The sequence below is a fragment of the Eleginops maclovinus genome, chromosome 5, assembly GCF_036324505.1.
Source record: "Eleginops maclovinus isolate JMC-PN-2008 ecotype Puerto Natales chromosome 5, JC_Emac_rtc_rv5, whole genome shotgun sequence".
Lineage (NCBI taxonomy): Eukaryota > Metazoa > Chordata > Actinopteri > Perciformes > Eleginopidae > Eleginops > Eleginops maclovinus.
The window spans coordinates 6,579,373-6,601,548 of NC_086353.1; the positions used below are offsets into that span (position 1 = coordinate 6,579,373).

The 22,176-nt window shown below is 40.7% G+C and overlaps 2 protein-coding genes across 3 annotated transcripts in view; one reads left to right on the top strand and one right to left on the bottom strand.

Annotated features, from left to right (window-relative positions):
* Position 1: 1 nt before the first annotated feature.
* Positions 2 to 10,191, bottom strand: prmt9 (protein arginine methyltransferase 9). The gene is made up of 13 exons (XM_063884157.1): positions 9,830 to 10,191; positions 9,117 to 9,316; positions 8,846 to 8,994; positions 8,206 to 8,442; positions 7,940 to 8,107; positions 7,693 to 7,795; positions 7,123 to 7,232; positions 6,857 to 7,049; positions 6,258 to 6,441; positions 3,716 to 4,406; positions 3,467 to 3,620; positions 1,275 to 1,397; positions 2 to 713 (listed from the first exon to the last, which is right to left on the bottom strand). The coding sequence occupies exons 2-13, from the start codon at positions 9,312 to 9,314 to the stop codon at positions 471 to 473; spliced, it is 2,553 nt and encodes an 850-aa protein (XP_063740227.1). The 5' UTR covers positions 9,315 to 9,316; positions 9,830 to 10,191; the 3' UTR covers positions 2 to 470.
* Positions 10,192 to 12,650: 2,459 nt separating this feature from the next.
* Positions 12,651 to 22,176, top strand: part of arhgap10 (Rho GTPase activating protein 10) — a 43,822-nt gene continuing 34,296 nt past the window's right edge. For both annotated transcript variants that reach the window (XM_063883854.1, XM_063883855.1), the window contains exon 1: positions 12,651 to 13,235. In XM_063883854.1, coding sequence (XP_063739924.1) covers positions 13,082 to 13,235 — 154 coding nt within the window. In that variant the 5' untranslated portion in view covers positions 12,651 to 13,081. The remainder of the gene's footprint in view (positions 13,236 to 22,176) is intronic.

A 22,176-nucleotide genomic window follows, 5' to 3' on the forward strand; every position in this document is an offset into this window, starting at 1 on the left:
ATGATTTTGTCTTGCATTTATTAAGAAATTGACATTAATTCTTGAACTTTTTTTATTGACAGCAACATACATCTTTACAGAAACACCAGTTTCCATAATCGAGGGACATCTATAATATTGATATACTTACAAATAATATATTCATAAGTACAAATGATAAATGTCCTATTATTTTATGGCACAATTTAGAAATAAAAACACGATTTAAAGGTTTATTGTTACAGATGCTTTAAGGTGTGATTATGCGGTGGTGTGGCTCATGTAGGATTCTACTAAAGCTCAAGACAGATCCCATGTGTATCGGAAAAAAAGTTTAAGACAGGTTTTACATCAATGGAAAATGGCGCTACAGAAGTTGAACCTTGTAACCAGAGAAATCAATGCATAGTGCTTAATGCAGTTCCCTATGAGCCTCTATTTGAGGCATAAAATACATTGAAATGAAACTTAATTGCTAAAATACTAAGAGCTTATTGTTCCATTGTTCCGGGGGTATTCTCTCTGTGTGCTGATATGGAGATGGCACTCTTCTGAAGCTTCACAGCAAGGCGGACCCAGTCTCCGGCCTGCACCTGCAGAGGCTGCTGCAGCACCACGGCTGCCTGCTTCCAGTGCGAGTTCTGGCTGAGGGTGCTCACGCTGATCTCCTGGTCCAGGTAGATTTGGTACCAGAAGGGAATCGCAGTAATTCTGCCTGCAGATGTAGCCTGGACCTGGGAAATAGGGATTATTGCTTTAGAAGAAGCTTAATGTATTTAATATATTGTGTGCTGCAGCAATGACCTGTAATTGACATAGCAAGTTAAAAACAGTGACTGCTGGATTACAAAATGTGATCATGGTTTTGAATCGACCCAGAGAAATAGTTTTAGCATTTTAATTTTAGATAGTTTAGGGTTGAAAGCTTGGATAGGATCAATTCTTATTGCACCTCATGATAGATCGCTGTATGTGGCTATCTTCTTGAAAGTCCCAAACATTTAGGAGGAAAGAAAAGTTAAGCTTGTCTAAGGGAGATGAATACAGTACATATTCAGGAACAGACGACAGATTTCTATGTTTTTTGGTGACGCATGTTATTGTACCAGAATTGAACCTTTTATTTTTTTATAGGGGGGGGGGGGGTTTGGTTTGGACAGTCATAAATTCAAGGTTCAACAGTTCAGGACTGTTTAACCCTAGTACTTTAAATAAAAAAGAAGGCCTTTTTAAAGAGTTTAATTATTTGAATACCAATCACAACGGCAGCACACATTAGGCTTCTGGTGTCCTACCTTTACTTCTCTGTTGGTGTAGTTGGCGGTGGATTCCATTAGGTCCAGAACAAAGAGCTCCACAAACTCGCTGAGATGCCTGCACTCCAGTGTGGAGAAGTCCAAAAACACATGTACCGGTACCTAAAGACAGAAAGGATCAAAGCAGAGTTAGTCAGGTGTTTTCAGCAGATAAAAGAAAAGCCTATCTGGTGACGTTATCAATAAGGAACTACATAATATGAAAACCAATAAAAAGACCAGGGAAGTAGACCTGACAGAGGTAAAACAAAACAGGTGCTCCTGATGTTCAGTTTGCCACAACCTTCAAATAAGTGAAGGATTGGATGTGCTTCATAAAATCAACACAAGGAACACTGCTTCATTGAAGTAAATAAGTAAAAATACTTGATTTTTGTGGCTTTATTTTACAATTTCATACTCTAACAAAAAGGTTGAGCTTATTTGAAGATCATTTATCTAGGGGATTCTTGCTTTTCTGACACTGTACCCTTATTGTTGAATGCAGTTTTTGTAGATTTGGATAAAATGATCCGCTAAATAAAATGTAATGTACATCATAAACCCAGAGACACACTGCTGCAGACTCACAGTTTTTTGGCACTCTTTCTCCCAAACCATTCCTTATCCACATTAGAGTTTAATTGCCAGTGTCAGTGGATAATCACTCAATCTCTGATTAATGCTGGAAAACAAATCTTCTACCTTGAACTCTTGACAACTTGTTAAACAGGCCGTGGCCGCAGGGCAACACACTTAAAAGCTGAGGTAGGAACCAAAGTGGCAGCAGAGAAAGAGTCACAGTTTCCTTTACTGCAGAACAAAAGAGTCTTTCCTCCTGCCTGTCACAGTTTGTGTAGAGCTCAGAGCTCTCTGTTTGATGTGCTTGACATAATGTATACTGATGGATTCAGGTAGGAATGTCTTGGGCCAAGCTGTGTGTTGTGTCTTGTGTGACAGTTGTGCTAGAAAGTGCCCTCCACTGAGGGCTTCAAAGACGACATCTGTTAAAACAAACGGCCGTCCCGAGTGGGGCATGCTAAATTAGAGCACAAACATGATGCTGGAAAAAAAAGATCATTTCCAGACCAAATAAAGAAAAAGAATTCAAAGGGATTTTGCAGCTTCTATATTGCAGCTGGGAAGCAAACATCAAAGAGGAGTGCACAACACAAAACAAAGTCCTGGACCTTAGTATTCCAAGTGAAATACCTCGTTCAACACAATACAACCCGTACATGGTGGGAAACCCAACAACAACTAGTTTTTACACCTTTATAGTATTGCACTATATGTCAATCATAGTTAACCAACTCAGAAGCCACACTAATGGGCAGACTAAATGAGAATGATGCAAGCTTACAAACACAGCGCATGTGAAAACTGGCAGTATTGACTGTTGTTGCCTCAGGAACATGAGACAGAATACAAGATATGAGCAGGCTGAGAAGTACAACAGTAAGATTTCGCAACTTGTGTTATGAAGACGGACAAAGTTTCACTTTATACAACGTGATTCCTTATTTCTGAGTTATTTCCATAATATTTAAAACCACTTTTCAGTAAGAATAGATCTTATGGATCGTCCTCAGTAAAGATGATGCTGTATCCCATTTTACTTTGATTACTTTTATTCCCGTGTGTATTCCATGTGTAATATCTGTGTTTCTTCTTATTCTGTTGCTGCCGTGACATAAATAAATAAAGGTCCATCTTTTCATATCTTAAACCTTTTCATCAAGAACAATCTAGTTTGAAATTAAAAATATGCTAATTTCAAGTGATCAGTTTAGAAACTCCTGGTAACACTGCAGAACATCAGCTTTTATGTCATATTTTCAGCAACTGCAAAGTAGATTTTTCCCTGTGCAGAAATCATTTTTAAATAGTGTTTCCATTTAAAACACATGTTTAACAAATATGAATGAAATTGCTGCACCTTATGATATGCAGAGCACTGCTCCATCATCATTTGTTCTGCTTTTCACTTTGTTAATGGGCTCGATTCTCTGTAATTCTCTCAAAATCAAAAGGAAATAATCCAAAATAGGGTCAAGTGGTATTTACAAAGTCTAAAGCAAACTTGGAAATGACCGTAAGTTACAAAAGTGAAGATCTTCACCAAGTAAGGCAAAGTTAAAACCACAAATATGTTGACCTTGATACATAATAGCGTTCGTAGCTCTACTTACAGTAAATTGGTTGATGAATGGAGCGATGTTGAATCCCAGCGTCGGCTCCTGACCCTGGACAGCACTTTCCAGCAGCAACGTGTCTGACTCCACCAGAATCCCCTGCACCACAATCTTTGCAGGAAAAATACTTCCTCCGTCTTCCAGCAAACACCTAGCATAGACCATAGAAAGACATTTAAATCTAAAATTCATAGACACGTATCACAACACAAAGTTAAATTATCAAAATTGGCTGCTTCTCCTCACCGGGCCAGGGAAGCTTTCTCCATCAGCTTCTGTCTGATGAGACCACACGTCTCCACACAGTCCAGCATGATGGCGCTCCACAGCTTCTCCCTGGATGGCCTTTTCAGCATCCCCTGCTCATCTTCCATGTTGTTGAGCCAGAACTCTAGATGCTGCTCGGGGACATTATTGGAATGAGCCAGTCTCTTTAGGACTTCCTGTTGCTTTACCTTTTCCACAGAGCTGAATGCTTTTACATGTCCATGGCTGGCAGCGATGAGGGAGAGCAGAGAGAAGCCCTCTGACACGTCGAGGATGAAGAGCAGGTCAGGAGAATCAGCGAGGCCGGACTGAACACCTGATCCTGGCTCTTTGTTTTGGCATTTAACCTTCAGCTGGGATATCAGTTTGGAGAGCGCGCTGCTGAAACTCTGATGGTACTCCAGATTGTTCAGGAGGGCCATCTCTGAACATTCCAGCATGCAGAAGTCTTTCGTTTGGTTCTGGTCAGTCTGAAGACAGGCCAGTGCACTGCACAGTTCTGCCTCTGGGGTTTGATTTGAAACGGGGTCTTCAGTGTCCTGAGAATCCTGGAGTGTGTCTAGACAGATTTCATGCCCGTCCCTCAGCACAGCGACACTGCAGAGGCGCAGGAAGGCGTCTCTGCAGGAGACTTCAACCACCAGCTCGTCCTGAGGTTTCAGGACAAAACCTGTAAAGGATCAAAAGAAGAAAACACTGAGTCTGATTACACTGGAGCTGTGTGAACCTCACTGGAGCGTTGCTAACAACTCTGATGCACTCAGTTTTAGAGAATTTAATTAACTGTACCAAAAAAGCATTTGCCATGTGGCCATAAGCAAGTGAGCTTTATAACATTGGAATTTAATTAATTTGTTGTTTTTTTATCAAAAGGTTGAAATGTAAATTAAAAAAACTGCCAGATTTCTTGAATAAGGTATTTTATTTTTATTATTATTATTATGTTAAGTTTAAAGTTCTACAGCTTTTTGTTCTTAATACAATTTTAAAAAAGGTTACTATAGAAAAAGTCTCTGTATTTCTTATAAAATGTATTTTAAGAAAAGAAAGGTTAAACAACACCTGAAATAACAGAAACAAAGGCAGAAAAAAATTAGATAAATGCAAAGCAACATAATTATTCATAATGTCATGCTTCTGATATTATAAATGCTAATCTGACACCGGTCTGAGGACAGATGATGTCATATACTGTACAGATTGTAAAGCCCCTTTAGGCTAATCTATGATTTTGGGCTATATGAATAAAATGGCCTTGACAATTGAAACAATTTCAACTAGAGACAGAGACTGAAGGGGGAAGCAGGAGAAGCATAACGGGAGAGTGAGCCCAACAGAGAAATGAGATTCAGGGGATCGGTTGCACAGAGGGAGGGGGGGGGGGCCCAGAAGGATTCCTGCAGGAATAACATCTGTTCATGTCTTCATGTCAGTGCGCCGCTCGTCAGAAGCATTTGGGGAAAATGCATATTTATTGCCTATAAGAATTTCATGAACACTAAAGAGTGTCACAGGCGATCACGGAGCACACGTCACAGCGACCGGGAAACGGATGTTGGTGATCACCGGGAAAGGTGGCGACTCCCTCGGCGCTGCCTCTGCTAATTAGCAGCGCGGTGAGATGCTGTTGAGCCCCGTCTGAGAGAGGATGTACCGCACAGCCAACTGGAACATGTCACCTCACGTCGCTGGCTATTAGGTTCACAGTGACTTAGGATGACAGCCAGTAAAGAGTATACTGTCATCTTAGGGACATTGGGACTTAATTATTTAAGGAAAACTTTTTGCAATTCTTACCAATTTAAGTATGTTGCATAATAATTATCAGTTTCACTTTGGTAAAATAGCTCAAAGTGATCAGGAAATGAGTGTTAGATTTAATTTGCATAGTGTATTTCATTAATTGGTCCTCACAATGAATGTTTTAAAATGTATTTTCATTTTTAGTGATAACTAAACTATAGCTAACTAAAATTAAAGTAATTGTCAAGGTTTAAAGGCATTCAAGGAGCTTAATGTGTATGTACTTTCATCCTTGAGAAAGGTCTTTGGGACCAAAATGTAGAATATTTAAAAAAGAACAAAGCAGGGGTGATAAGAGTATGTGCAGGTAATACACTTTTTCTTTAAAATACTATCATCCTGTGATAACAGTAAATTATTCACCCCATTAGCACATGGAGATTGGCTAAAAAAAGAATAATCTTGGTCCAAATTAACTTCAGGCTGTAGTATATAATAGTAGTGATGATTATTTCCTCCAAATATTGGATACTCTATGTAGTCTACAACATACACTGCCCTCATCTGATGTCACAGGGAAATGCAGGATGAATCAGAGCAGACAATGCAAGCTGAGCTGAGCTGATACTAAAATACACTTTATTGCAGCTATTCTAATCATGCTAAACCTATTAAAAGTCAAATAATTAAAGGAGTATTTCCTGGCCACACTGTAACAAATGGACCATGCTCATTACACACAAGACAACGCACGTAGATCTCTGCCATTGAGTCTCACCCTTGGTGCTGTGGACAGGGTAGATGGCTTGCTCCCAGCAGGTGTCCTCCTCTGGTCCGGTGGACAGACTGCTGTCCTCGTCCAGGTGGAGCTGGAACCAAACCGCCAGAGCGTCCAGCTCCCCTTCCTGAGTGACGGGCAGGCGGATCTGCTGAACCTCCCTGGAGCTCAGCCCCTCCAGCTCCTACAGAGGACGGAATAGGGGGAAAAAAACAATGGATTTGTTACTGGGATATATAGACACATGAATTGTTTCAACATGACAATATTAATGCAACAATCAACAAGAGGTACAATACTTGTTAAAGGCTAAATATCTGTCATATGTATATAATTATTGTTGTGCAGTGTTCATTATAGTCATTCTGCTGTTCTCTGCTGCTAGCCAAGGAAAGACATGTTGTCATTGTCTAACTTTAAATAAAAATGTAAAAGTTAATGCCCTTAATTTGTCATTTTCCCTGTGGTATCAAACATGGTATTGAATATCTACATTGTAACACTACACTGCTGCATATGAGAAACAAAGAACATGCAAAATAAGGTAAAGTCAAAACACATGAAATTATTTGAGTTGGTCAGCACGTGTTTCAGCTCACCTGCACATTGTTGAAATCTATGTTGAGGGCAGTGAATGGCTCAGTGAGAGGTTTATACCCCCCGGGCAGTCTGCTGAGTCTCTCTGTGGTGTACGGCTCCATGGAGTCGTCAGGCTCAGGGCTGCAACTCACTGGACTGCGGAGCTCCCCGGCTGCAGCTATGGACAGACTGCCCACCTCTGACACACAGAGCCTGAATGAAAAAAACATATTATATCTGACACTCACAGCCTACTCTCTATAATACAGATGGACTCCGGGCCTACCTGTGATGTCTGCGGATCTCGAGGCTTTCCACAGCCATCCCAAACACAGTGGCTCCAGCTGGGATCACCCTTCCTGTCTCAGACTGATCCTGGGTCTCATTTTCGCCTCTCTTCAGAAACAAAAACATGTGCTTTAAATGAGACTACACGTTAACCCACAACCCAAAATCAGTGTTATATTATGATAAATGTATCATTAACCTGGCTACTGTGTGTGAATCAGTGAAATGGTAAACTCTAAACTCAGGTATGATGGAACTTGCCCCATTTTGCTAACTTGCACTTTGCTGGATGTTTAAAAACAAAGTTCCTGTGGATAACCTTTAAGAAATGTACCTTACAAGTTGACAAGGACTACTCTAAGGCTATAGTTAATAGGTTCTCTCTGTCTCTTATAAGCCCACACGCTTAACTGTGACCATTTAACAAAAACCTCTTTGGGTGTTCAACTCTAGCAAACGCCAATAGACTTTGGATACCAAGAACTGATACTGTAGCTACATTAATATTGCAAGTGGCAACTGGAGTCCTGTTTCCTGTCCTCTGTGTGTGTTCATAAATTGACTGTACCTGTGGAGGCAGCAGTAGGTGGTGCCAGGCATGAATGAGACTCTCTATGATGCCCTCTCCAAACAATCCTGCATCTACCGTCTCTGTCACCACCAAGGAAACCCTAAGAACAACAAAACATTGAATAGAAAAACATGAGATGTTGCTCTCCTACTCCTAAACATAGGCCTGCATTACATAGAAGCACAAACAAAGATAAAAGCTGGTGTTTGCACATTTGATGTAAAATATGTTTGGAATAACTTACTTTTGTGGGATATCCTTTGGCACTTCCATCTCCAAAGACTTCATGTGGACGATCTTGATGCTATCATCCATTTTATTAGCTGTCAGCACCTCACAGGCTAATTCATACATTGTCTTGGACAGTTCGCAGGCGTACACCTCAGCAGCCCCGGCCTTCTTTGCACACATACTAACCAGAGAGAATCAGGAAATCAGAACAAGGTTATCATACATCTCCCAAACCCAATGACTTAAATATGAAAACTTTCCAACTGGAAAATCTCTTACCCGAGGATGCCAGTGCCAGTACCGATGTCCAGTACAGTATTGCAGCCGCTCTGCACAGCCTTCTGAATGGCCTGTTGGTACTTCCTGTTCCTCCCGTGGTCGTTCAGCATTAAGAAGTGCCAGCGCTCCACCAGCCAGTTCGCCACACGGTAGAAGTTCTCCCTGGCTTCTGGATAGTCCGGTCTCAGCTTCAAGGCTTTATGGAAATGACCTGCAGCTTCATCTCTGAAGCCCATTCTGTAAAAGACAAGGAAAGCCACATTATAGTCAATAACTGTATAAGTATATAACTTCAAAAGCATTGTTATATGGAAAATAGCTAAAGATTAGCTGCTGACAATGAAAATCTTAAGTTCCAGGATCCCCCAACAATGCAATATACAATAAACCTAATATATATTGGAAAAAATAGATAAAGAAAACAATATTTTAATCATAAGTAAGTGGAGACTCTTCCAGAGCTAACAAGTTTAACAGTGTTATGGCAGGTGGGATAAAACTGGTCCGGGTCTGGTGGTCTTGGGCCATCTATCCAAACGATATAAAGTTATACTATGCCTTGTAATAACAGAAATGTTGGCCTACTTTAATAATACATTTATCTACGCAATGATCCCGTTTATGTAGATGAGGAACATACCTGAAAAGGTGTTCCCCCATGCTGTTCAGGATAACCTCATCAGCAGGAAACAGTTCCAGTGCCTGTTCATAACAGTCAAAGAGTTCCTGAATGCGGCCCACAGAGTCCAGCTCTTCTGTCCATTTAAAGAGAGTGAACCTGAAGGACTCCTGGAAGATAAATGTCACAAGATTACTACTGCTGCTGTGTGTACGGTTGTGGGTATGTATGCAGAATGTTTGGCAGTGAATGCACACAGATGGGTTTTCAAGGTAGTGTAAACGGTCATTACCCTTGCAAAGTCTTTAAACATAGGCGCCAGGTTGAGGACCAGAAGGTAGTGCACAAACGCAGTTCCATAGTCTTGGTTGAATAGGCACTGCTGGGCGCTTTCTAGAGAACTAGAGACCAGTTCGTTCCTGGCTGGGTCCTCTCTGCGTCGCCTGCGGGTCCTCCTGCCATGCTTCGGCCTTGCACTGGCATTAGGCATTCCTATCACAAAAAAGGAGAGTGGAATTATGTGTGATATTACAACTTACAGCACACCACATGTTACTCTGTATTGAACCTTGTGGTCCATAAGGTGTGAGGTACTATAACTAAACGTTTGACTCTCTGAGTTGTCAAAAATATTCAGTTCAAGTCATTATGATCTAACATCAGTAAGGATTTACATTTTTATTGCAGCTATGAACTGTTTTAAATGGTGTGCAAGGTTTTATTTCCTCGCACTTTGGTTGACTTAGGATTTGAATGTGCTCAATAAACAACATTTTAACTTGACCTATTCCTTATATAATCAAATTGATTTTTTTATTAATCGGCCAAATATAGGTTAATCTATTTTTCTTTTCCTGCAAATGGGCTTCGACATATATCACATTTGCGTAGAGTATTCATAACCATAATAACTTCAACGTGATTAGGATACATTACGTAAAAATGGATGTACCTTAACACAAATACATTAAAAAGAGCTTAGTACTTAACAAGCATGTTACTTACTGTGTGTTGTTTTAGATCACAGGCTGGGGTAAGTTATGGGATGGAGACACACGGATAATATCACTGCTGTTTAGTTAACGTGATAACATTACAGTTGCTTCCAATAAAATCGTTAGCATCGTTATAATCCTTCCCCTGTCAGCAGCCCAGCGTTACCTCACATGCTGAAAATATGTTCCTACAGCGGATACGATAGGTTAACAACATGTCAAAAATAGTGTACAGAATATTTTTATATTTACGTCTCAACGCTGAGGTGTTGATTAAAAGTGTAAATAAAATCACATTGCGTCTACCGTTAAACAAGGTACGTGTCCGCCCGTAAAACGACTCGGCAGAAACATGTAGTCAGACAAGGTTCCGTGGACGAAATTTTTAAGAGGATTAATATATTTGAAGTAACAATTAGGGTGTATTAACCACGATAATAACTGTTTATAAAGAAAACAAAACACGTGAAATAACAATATCCTTATTTAATTAGAAAAGAATGCCAAAGTAGTTGTTCCCGCCTCAGATTTTCCTCATGGAACCAATGACAGAAGACTGTTTAAACTCAATCAAAGAGTACAATGTACCGGGATTGTTCCCACCCATGCCAACCCCAAACAAAAAAATAGAAGGAGGCAATGAGCCTGTTCATGTGCCTTTGTGGCTATGTATGTGTATGTTCAGATTGAGGATGAACGCTATCATCCTGCACTAGAATTTTTGTTTAGTCCAGTGCTCCAGATATGAGGACACGCCTCTGCAGTAAAATAACCTAAACAATAATACCAAGATATACTCATAATAAAACCCATTTGATGAGACCTTAAGACTGAGACAGAATAAGAGCAGCCGATCCACTTTAAAATGAAAGGGTGATAGATTATAAAGAATAAAAATGTTGTGAATATACTTGTTTTGATTATATTTGTGGAAGTTATTTACCCAGGTTAGGTTGCTACTGTGACTGAAAATGGCCTCAAGGGACGGGTACCCTATACTCCGCACAGCTTTGTTATCAAGGTCCACTTTTTCTTGATGATCCATCTAACTGACAGAGTCAAAGGCAGTGCCGAAGGTTCCTCTCTGAAGTCCATGCAGCACTATTTGGTCCCTTGTGATCAAGGATGGATTACTGCACGGGCCTACCGGGCCCAGGCCCAGGGGCCCAAGAGCCAAGGGGGCCCTGAAGCCCAAGCCTCCGCGCTACCATTTCAATATTGTCTCTACAACATAATAAAATGAATTGGGCCCTGAAGCCATTTAACATAGGTTATATTATGTAATATATCTCAATAGGGCCCCTCAATCATATGTCACGGGTTGTGTAATTAATTCATCCCTTATACGTTAAAGCCCCCCCCCCCCCTCAAATTACATACAATGGCATATGATAGGTCATATAGGGCCCCTGAACCACAGCTTATGAATGTTATTCATCGCTAATATCAGAAAAGGGCCCTTAAATCACATAAAGCCCCCCCCACTCCCCTCAACCTTGATGTCAATGCATGATTTCAAGCAGTTTTCTTGTGAGTGATGTGATCTGTGTGATGTAGAAGGTTTTTTGGGCCCTTACATATGCAAATTTAACTCATTGTGTGTAATAAACAGGCTACCGATGTGCAATTTTCATGATAAATTTGTTATTTCTTGTCCATATTTGTTGTTGCCTCATCCATTTGCCTTGCTGTGCCCCCCCTGCAAAAGCTCCGCGCATCCCTGGGGGGGCCGCCCCACTGGTTGGGAACCACTGCCATAGAGGGCTCTGAAACACGTGTTATGTTAGTTATTCTTGGTATCTGAAAGGGGCCTATCAACTAGCATGCATTATATGTCATATGTCTTTGCACTGGCGTAACACAAGCACTTGGGGCCCCCCTGCAGGTACTTAGACTGGGGCCCCCCACCGCCACCTGCCACGGCCTCCTTACTACTAGCCTACTCAAAATAATGTTTCAAAATAAAAGTAAGTTGTTCATGTATCCACTGGCGCAGTATTATTTCATGTAGTGTCTTTCAAAATTGCGGCCGGCCGCGGCCGCTCTAGTAGAAATCTAACATGCTGTCGGCGGCCGCTTTGGGGTATAGAGGTAGGGGGCCCGTTCTCATATGAGGGGGGCCGGGGCCCCCCCGCCTCGCGGGGGCTGCGGGGGTATACTTTACGCCAGTGTGTCTTTGTAGTTAGCTGCTGTGTCTGACAATGCAGCGCGATCATATGCCCTATGGGTCCTATGGGACCATGGGTTGTTGTTATTCAACTAAGATATCAGCAAAGTGACACTTATCTTATTCTATTCTTCATACTTATTGTTATTATTATAATTAGCCTCTAAGTTTAAGCCTCTAGTGTTCTTTATGGCTTACCTAGTATATATTTGTATACAGCTCTTCCTAGCTCTTCAATTTAAAACAGGAACATTTTATATATTGTTTGTTACAGGTTTTTAAAATATATTTGTTATTGTTAAAGTTGATATTGTAATTTATATGTTAATATTTTGGTAATTATATTTCTTGTATAGGAAACCAATCTTAGTCCTTCTATGTGTAAGTTACTTATCATTACATTATATTTTGATACATTTATCCACCAATCACATACATATTTATTTTATTATAGATTAGATTAGAATAGATTGAATGTAAAATGTAATTGTGTTTTTTGTTTCAGTTTGTTTCTGTTAATCTTACCAAAGTAAAATATCCCCAAAATATATCACTGCTGAAAGATGTCGCGCTGTAAATCAGCGCTCACTCTTAAGCGAAGCGAAGGCGGAAGTAGGTTAGAGGGAATCATCTTCTAGAACTGCGCACTCTTTGTCAGAAGTTTTGCTACACGCACACAGATGTCAGCAGAGTTTCTCAATCTGTCACTTGGTGAGGTGGAGTACATTTGATGGACCAAGGAAAAACGGGATACAGCTACCATGACTTTCTGACAACTCCTGTGAGCTGACTTCCCATGAACACTTCACCCGACAGCGTATCGTTATCACCTTTTAACCGTTATACCTGTTAGCTGTTCTTTTCGTTACTTGACAACAGTGGAACAACACCCATGCGCCTGTGTCAGAAGTTACCATGCTAGTAATCGTTAGCTGCTGCTGCTACACGTAGCTATGCTTTATCTGCTGCACTTCAAACCAACTGCCAGCTGAAAGAGCGGCAATTTGATAGTGAAAGCTAGTTGTTTTAAGCGCTTCAAAGTCAGCGTCCTTTCGCCCAGTTCTTGAAAAAAGAAGCTATCAATCTGTCACAGAAATGGGGCTACACCCGCTGGAATTCAGTGAATGCTATCTGGACAGCCCCAGCTTCAGGGAGAAAATAAAGTCTCATGAAGCAGAACTGGACAAAACGAACAGATTTATCAAAGAACTGTACAAAGATGGGAAGAACCTCATCAATGCAACAAAGCGTGAGTGGATTTGAATCTCTTTAAATGTTGTACTGTGAGAAAAAGTCTTGTGTGCAGTCTTAAAAGTCATGCATTTGCCTGGGGGAGAGGTCTGGGGTTCTTCAAGTTTCCACTAACTTTAACAACTTCTTTGCAAATGATTGTCTTTTCCATTTGGTTTTGAGAGGGGAAGACAGCTTAGGAGTTGCAGAATAAATAAACGTATTGTCAAATGATATGAGAGACTGTCATGATAACAAGATCAAGGCGTTGTCTTTCTTATCTTTTTGAAATGCTGTCATTTATTTTTGTTTTTATGAGGACAGTTTTTGATGTTTAGGCCTGAAGCACAGAGTTCTTGTAAGAAAGCCTTGCTCAGTTTGCTCTCACACAGGGTTAAAAGGATTAGCTTGTTATCTCTCTATGAACTCTAGTCCTGTGGGCTGGGTTTGCTTGTTAGGGAGCCCAGGTGACTTCCACACAGTCATCGAAAATGGAGTACTTTCAGTATGTGTTGGAAAATCCTCCAGCTTTGTCATAATTTTACAGTTTTATATTAAAAAAAAAACACACCTGTAAAACATCTGCTGAAAGATGTACTGCAGGACTTAGTCTGTCAATTTTTAGGCAAAAAAAGTATTTTTTCAAGGACAAATAGTAAGTTGTTTGTGAATGAATTTAAATGAATAAAGGTCATTGCTGTGGTGTTGACAGATGGGATTCAGTAATGTTTCAGCCGCAGAGTTACATTTGCTTTGGCCAGCAATGCAACATGTTTTTCCACTCTAAAACCTTCAGACAGACTTACCTCATCAGGTTTTGTTTCGACGCTGCTCATAAGTCACCCACTCTTTCATTTTTCCTTTAGGGCAGCCCTAAATTCTTCAAGATCCAGCAAGATGTTGTCATGCTTGCTTAACAATCTTACAGCATGTGAATGTCATAGTGGCCAACAGTTTTAGGAGACTTTTTATGACACAATTAGGTTTCATAAAACACCGGCAAAACTGTCAATAAAGTTGTTTTTTTTTATACTTAGAAAATGTAAAAAGCTTTAGCTATTCAGCACTTTTTTTGATACACTTTTCAACAGAGGCCGCTCAAAATGCTTTACAAGAAAACAAGAATGCAGCACATTTAAAGACAACAAATAGGTTTTTCAGATTTTCCTCCAGAAGTGTTGCTGGAGTGGTTGGTTTTTCCACTGGATTTAAACCCCTGTCAGTCCTTGTAAAGATCTCGAAACAGCAGGTGCGCCCTGATTTAGTGGAAAGTTAACACTTAACTCAGGGTCAAAGGTTGATGAAGGGATCCTCCTAGTTCGGAGGAGTGCGTAAGTGTTGTTAAAATAACGCAGCAGAAGTATTAAGGTGCCTCATGTGTGTCAGTTAAACTTCAGCACCGTGAGCACCAGGCATGATCTGTGGATAGAAGCTGTCCATGCACGTCGCTAGAGAAGTTCCTGCTCTGTCCCCTCCTCTGTAGATTCAGTCTTACAGTAGATTACATGAGGAATGGTCCGATTTTAGGCAATCAGAACACACTATTATTTGTAATTAAATTGATCACAGTCCTGTATCGCACTACTTTTTGTGCAATCTGAGTCACTGTCTGCCACTAATATTTGTATAGTATGTAAAATATGAACACAAAATTGGTTAGATTCGTAAAATGATCACAAGAACTGCTATTGCGAGTTTTTACACCCTTAAATCTCACAAATTTAAGATCTACTCCTTTGTGTAAAACCTTAGGTAGGCAGTGTATTATTATTTGTTTGTATTTATTAGCTATGTGATCATACCTTATGTTTAGTGTTAGAAAAACCTCTTTCCATTTGTCCCGTTTAAGTAAGCAGTCATGATTTACCCTGACCTTGTCTTCTTGCTTTCTTTTATTTCATTTATTTGCTGTCACTTTCAGTTTTTAGACCAAATACCCCTCTGTTCAGGTTTCGCAGCCATATGGAATTTCCCCCGGCCGGAGAGACCTGGACCGTGAACTCTGGTATTCACTGTTGATATCGAAGCGCTGCTCTGTTGGTGTAAACTGATACAGCAAATCCTGCTTCAGGAAGACATGTCATGTCTTGTGTTTCGTGCCTTATATGAGCGGCTAAACATTGTGTCACTTGTTTTAATGTGGATTTTGATGCGAGCGACATAGTGATACATATCATGTCCGTTAACCCTCCTCAGCTCCGTGTTCTTGCTTATGAGAATAAGGCGAGGAATAAAGAACCCTGGAGTAATGCAAAGTCCGTTGACATTTCAGGAAGGAACTGATGGTTGCGTTTTTATGTTCGGACATTAATGAAGTGAACTCTTCAGTCTGGGGAGATCATTCTTGGAAATGTGGCTTGTACCTTCCTCTCTCAGTCTTTCAAATGACTGTTTTTGGCCTTCTTTGATGACTGTAATCAGGAGGAGTTTACTCTCCAGGCTTCAGCAGTAGTAGAGTCACTTAAACATCATCTAACTGCCACAGTAAAATAATCAAATCATAATGCCGTGGTTTGGGTTATAAAACAATACACTATTTACAAATGGTGTTTCCTGCCTTGATATTTATTTTTAGGCGTGGCAGATTAATCCAGAGTTGGCAGAGAAGTTGTTGTCTGTGCTGGAGCATAACGCTAATGTTGCAGTTAGAGCTGGAACAATGAGTCAAACGAAAGGAAAATAATCAGCATGAATCTTAATCATTTTATAAATCTATTAGGCCGTCTTTTAAGGAAAACCTAATATGTTTTTGTTGTTACAACTATAACAAGTCCGCTTTGTCTCTGGAAACGCAGCCTTACAATTGATATTCAAAATAATCGTAAGAAAACGCCTGAACTATTGCACCTTTCACATTCCAGTTGTGCTTTTAATCCTAACCTGGCATGTTCTGATTTTATTTGCAGGACTTTTCAGCTCATTTAATATAATGTGGAGTGGCCAAATAGGGATTGAAGTTTTGTCCAAAATGTTAAAGTAATGAAGTCCTTAAACCAGGTTTATAGCAGACACAATTAAACCCTTTTTCTGCAAACAGTCGCCACCGTGTTTTCAGACTCTGTTTTAGCACTTTGGCATTATAAAGTTCACAGTAGTTTTTACTATAGCCCAGGTTATAAAGTAATATGTGTTGGTTGACCCTCAGCTCCTGCTCTTATTACCGCCACATTGCTCTCATGGTCCCGTCTCAGGAGAATGTGGCCCTCCTCTCCATAGAGATCATAAGAAACAGACCATCAGATTTTCTCTCTTTATTCTGCTTTGTTTGTAGTTTGTAGCTTTGAAGCTCGGACAGTTGTTTTTGATGAGTGAGGAGGATTTTGGGGGGGAGGGGCTAAAAGCAGTGGTAAAAAGGATTTATCATGCATTCTGTACAAAACACGGTCAGATTGATTCTTGTTTGGAATGTAAAATAAACGATGTGGCTCAAAAGATAAACTTAAATGTGTAAACTCGAAATAAAAGAGGCATTTGTTGTTTATTTAGTCAAAATCACATCACAAATGAAGCATTGTGTTGCTTACACATTAGAACACACACCTACAGTTTGGTACATGTCAGGATATAATCTGAATTATAATGCACTTTGATAGTTCCCCCTGATATCATGAATCATATCGCAATATCAGTTTGAAAAAATAGCACTTCCATTTGTTTCTCATTATTCAGCCCTAGTTTGGACTGTTCCGAAGGCACTTGTTGATCTCCACATCCCACTCCCCTCTCAGCCTGTCGGTGGCTGGGAGGATGTCCCTCTACGGAAAGTCCTTGGCTCTGAGAGGAAACTTTATCGTGGAGCCTCGGGCCAAAGAGCCATGACATGGAAGTGCCCACTAGAAGAGCAACATGCAGATGTGCTTCTGTTTCAGACGGTTCCCCACAGGAACCGTGCCCCGCCTGTACCCTCTGCACCACCCTCACTGTTGTTCTCAGCAAGCGCATTGATTCCTCCTTCATAGTAGGAGATATGAACTCTCCTTTTCTGATTTTGTTTTGCTCTCATGGATGTTCTGTTATTGCTGCAACCACTGAACAGTAGTTGGACATTGTGGTAGATCATATTTATTTCCACAGCTGGACTTCCTTCCGTTAACTGACCGTTTGGCTTATTAGGCAAGAATTATCAGTATTTTTGTATTCCTCACTTTCAGTTCCACAAAGCCAGCCATGTGAAGGTCTCGTCCTCTTCAGGCAGACAGGTTTAAGAGTAGCCTGCCATGGTGTGCTTTGGCTCACTGCTGCTCTCTGTAATCACATTACTGATTCTGCCAAAGAGCCACATCACAATCTTTCATTAAAATCGCATTAGTACAAGACGTGAAGTCATGTGGCAGGAACGCTTTTTCATCTCTCATTCCAGAAAGACCTGCTATAAAAAGGATGCTGGATGGCTCAACTGTGCTCCTTTTTTGGTGCAAGCACAGATTTGAAACTATTTGAAGCACCTTTTGATTGCATGCTGCCTTTTTTTGGCATCTAAAGACCCAGATGGAGATAAAGCTTGCATCAGCCAATCAGTGATTATTGACAGGATTCTGCTAAGCACAGCCTCAGCCTGCAGACTTGTTCTGAGAATCCGGAAGTCATGAGTGAAGTCATACTCTGGGCAGGGAGCTCGGGGGGAGAGGTTGTTGGAGGGGAGGGGATGGGTGGGGAGGCTCTGTGGAGGGCAAAGGTGAGAGGCGAGTGTAGAGCAGGGAATTGGACTGGAAAAGATGGGAGAGTGGAACAGGAAGGACTGTGGAAAGGCCGCTGTTTGAGGGCCTGGACCAGGCAAGCTTTGACCTGAGTGGCACATGTGATGAGACTGTAGAAATCATAACAAACAGCAGGGCAGCGGGCGCCAATGAATACACCGAGGACATCTTCAGCAGCTGAACTCTGACATAAACATACCTTTTATGTTTGTTTTGGGGAAAAAATGTGCAACAGCAGCCAGAAATGTTACATTTCCTGTTGTAAGGCGAAGGGTCAGTAGAAAACCATTCAGATAATTGATGATAAATATCTAAGGGCAGAAACCACTGTTTGCACTGACATGGGCCATTAGTTTAAACATTACTTAAATCAAAAAACTTGTGAGACTGATTAAATAAAATATCGTATACATTATAATATTTAGGATGTATACATAAGGATTGACAGTGACATAAGGATTGACAGTGACATATCTCATGCTGTAGCTTAGCATACCGTATGGATCTTCACTCTAAAAACAAGAGACAACTTGCCAAAAAGTCTACATCTAGTTTTCTCTAATTACTCCAAGCCATCGCCTATTTGCATTACAGCTGAATCCAACGTTTTGTGTATCTTAATCAACCTTCTCCTGCAGCAAAAACTCCATATTTGGGGCATAGTTACCTTAGTTTGCAAATTTATGTCGCTCGAATACTCAATGAGTCAACTAATTGTTGAATATATAATCAAATTAGCACAACTTTTCACACTCACGAGTATTTGTTGATAAGTTTTGACTGTTTAATTTACATAATCATTTGAGCTAAAGGTTCATCTTTGACCTTGGGAACACAGTAAGTGTTACAAAGCTCAAAGTTGCACCCATGGCTGCATTTATAAAAAAATATAAAGAAATGCTAAGAATTCTGTGAGTAAACATTATTATTTTACACAGATGTGATTTCTGTATTTCATTGCTGTCTCTTTGCTACAGCAGTCCACATCTGCTTTGCTCTGTGGAGCTCCATAATAACCGGCGCCCTCCCCATTATGTCATCTTTGTTTTTCTTCCCACCTCCTCTGAACAGGGGCACCAATGCGTCACAGAGCTAGCCATTTTCCCCTGTTTTTCCTATAACAACCGCGCCTCTGATATCAGATATGTACGTAAGGTGAGGACTGTACGACTCCCACGCTGAAGCCGGTAGACCGGGGCCTCTGGCTTTCTGCAGAGAAACTAGCCAAGTTTGACAGTTCCCAGGTTTACTCTGAAATGCCTTGCTTTAAAAGGCAAAAAGCACGAGAAGCCTTTGCCTTGGACGAGTGTGCCCAAGTGTGTGCGTGTGTGTGTGTGTGTGGTATTTGTATCTTGTGATAGTTCTTTCCTCCACAACAGCAGCTATCATTTCAATCTTTTACGCAGACCTCTCATCTGACAATTTTGTTTATCGCTCCGCTGATTGCATCCAGTTGATCTATGATGTTTTAGCTTCAATTGACACTGCACAGAGACACAAATGCTGTCGCTATTTGTTCCTCTTCTAAATGTTGCCTGCAGTCAATTAGCCCTGGAGCTTCGTGTTACCGGATAACATTCATTCTTCATGTTTTATGTAATGAGGTCCACGCAGCTCGGCCTCATATATTCTCATATTAACTGTCCACCCTGCAGTGAGTTAGACATGCGGCCTGTGTCAGATTGTGGGAGGGTGTGATCAGTGCACCAGGCTCACATATGGCTCCAATAAAGAGCTTGCAAATCTATCCCTTGACATCACTGTTCTCAGAGAACACACTAATTGTCTACAGTGACCGGAGCCTGGATGCTGTCTTTGATAAGATGCCCTTAATATTCTAATGATGTGCAAAAGTGATATATAAAAGTATAGAAAGTCAGAGTTGGTGTGTAAATTAGAATGCCATATTAGCAAACATATTCGATTCCTGATTGTATTACGTCCTACAACGGGGCAGTTAAACATTGTAGGAATCTTATCACACCTTGAAGGATAGCATTGATTTTCAGTGTCATTATACCACCAGTTCTTGATTATCTTTGCAAAAGTGACGTTAGACCCTGATTTTACGTGGGACACACTGTATTCGGTTCAGGCTCTTTAAGCTCGGGGTTCAATGTATTGTAGTCAAAACAGCTTTTTACTTTGTGTGGGGTAAACTGAACTTTCCTCTACATACAAGTGTGTTTTGGGATCACTCGAACACTGCTGGTGACCAACAACAACTCCATAAGGGTCTCTGAATACCCATAATGATAAAGAATCATACGCTAATAGAGGGTGAACATTGAAGCGTAGGTTATGATGTGTTTTTGCTCTATACTACAATATGGCTCATCACCCACTTCTTTTAACGACAACAGACAATAACATTTACCTTTTAGTAATAACATGAACACATGCTGTAGCCGATGCTTTATGCTTGTTTGTAATAAAACCGCTGGAAAATATGTCAAAGTAGAAAAACAAACACAGGCAAACAGAAGAAGAACAAAAAGCACTAGAAAATACATCAATAGCAAAGACAAAGTACGAGCATAAAGTCAAATATACAACCTCTTAAATGTCTTTTCTGTAAAAGCTTTGAAGCAGGGATTTAAAAGATGAGGGACTCATCTTCCAAACGTTCCTCTGGCAGACTGCTTCAAAGCACAGAGAGCTGCGGACTGGAGAACCTCCGTCACTCTTTGTTAAATTTTAAAGCCAAGATGTAAGAATCTTAAGAAAGGCAAACAAAAGCTACGGAGTTGCAGCAATTAAAGTACATTTTCAAGATGGGGGATAGTAATACAAAACAGCAAGGGGCCCCAGGACTAAGCCTTGGAATAAACCCATTGGAAACATGACCAATGGGGGCTTTGGAAATAACTGTAAAAACATTAGGACTAAAGTCATGCATCCATGGATACGGCCTGCCAGTTTGAATCAGTAGTGGTATGATATGCTGGATCCAATGAAAATGATATCTTGTCTCTGTGCTGATTGGTGGACTCGGATTAGGATTGTTTGAGTTGTCTGCACTCTTTCCTTTTGCTGCAAATTAAGGACTATCGCCTACAGTAGAGTGACCAGAATCACCTTTTATGGACTCTATCGTCCTGCCTGGATTCTAGCTGTCTGTGCGGTTTGGATTCCTTCTAGATTTTACCCTGACTTCAAAGAAAATGACTATACTCAGCACAGCAAGTGTTTGTTTCCAAAATAATGACCTTACAGGCTTATTTTTGCCGTACCTTTATTTTGAAGATAATGCCCGTAACCCGCACTTCCATACTCCCTCATAGCAGTTTATCAGGTTGTGTTTACCCCAGATAGAAGTCACCTCTGTCAAAGAAACAACCGGAAAGTGAAAGCTGGTAGAGTACTAGTAATATGTGTTCTAGCAGATGTGTATGGTAGACACAAGTTTATAATATAACTCTCTACTCTGAAATAGTATTCTCTTGCAGGAACTCACGTCTGATTATAAGTTAACAATAACGAGGGGATCCCATAATGCTTCTCCCTCTTCTGAATTCACCAAAATACAGTTTTTGGTGAGGTGCCTGAGGCAGAGGACTTGACACCCTACCACTAGTGTTTGTCAGTCTCGTACTGTCGCTCGGGCAGTGCTCTGTTTTTTGTTTACTGTGTCTCTGTGGTAGCCGAGCAAAGAACAAATGAAGACCCTCTCCAGGCGTGATTTATGATCTAAAGTTAGGTCTCTGCAGTGTCTTGCAGAAGTTCACGAGCCAAGAAATGAGCTGTTAGCAGCCATAAACAGGTTACGAATCCTTTTGTTTTGCTGACTGTCATTCAAATATAGTTGTTTACATCCATGTGGTTCAAAAAGCTCTATCTGATTTGTTATTTCGGGGAGCAAATCAGCTTGCTCTTATTTGATTGGACACATTTCTTAGGCATTTATTTAGCTATTTCATCCTTTATTTTCTAAAGACCAATCTTCCAATGACCTCACTCGTAAAGAAAAAAACACTTCCTTCAAGTGCTATATTGAGACCTACTTAAAGAACAAACAAAAGACTGTGATACACAAGCTGTCCCATTGTCTGGAACCCTTAGTATCCTGTGGGTCAATCATTTACACAAACCGGCTTGAGGAGTCGACCGCAGGTGTTTGTTTGCCTCTTTTGCTCGTGTGCTTTGGGATTGTGAAGACTTGATATTGAGCTAAAGAGCAACTAGCGGTGGATTTCTAACTGTTTGAAATAAAGTGTTGAGGCAGAAGCTTTGGCCTTGGTGCCAGGCTCAGGCAGAACCTGT

Coding starts and splice junctions, on each gene's coding strand:
- prmt9 (XM_063884157.1), bottom strand. CDS start 9,314: ATGCCTAATGCCAGTGCAAGGCCGAAGCATGGCAGGAGGACCCGCAGG. Junction 8,443..8,845: donor ATGGGGGAACACCTTTTCAG/GTATGTTCCTCA, acceptor TGTCTTTTACAG/AATGGGCTTCAGAGATGAAG. Junction 8,108..8,205: donor ACTGGCACTGGCATCCTCGG/GTAAGAGATTTT, acceptor CTCTCTGGTTAG/TATGTGTGCAAAGAAGGCCG.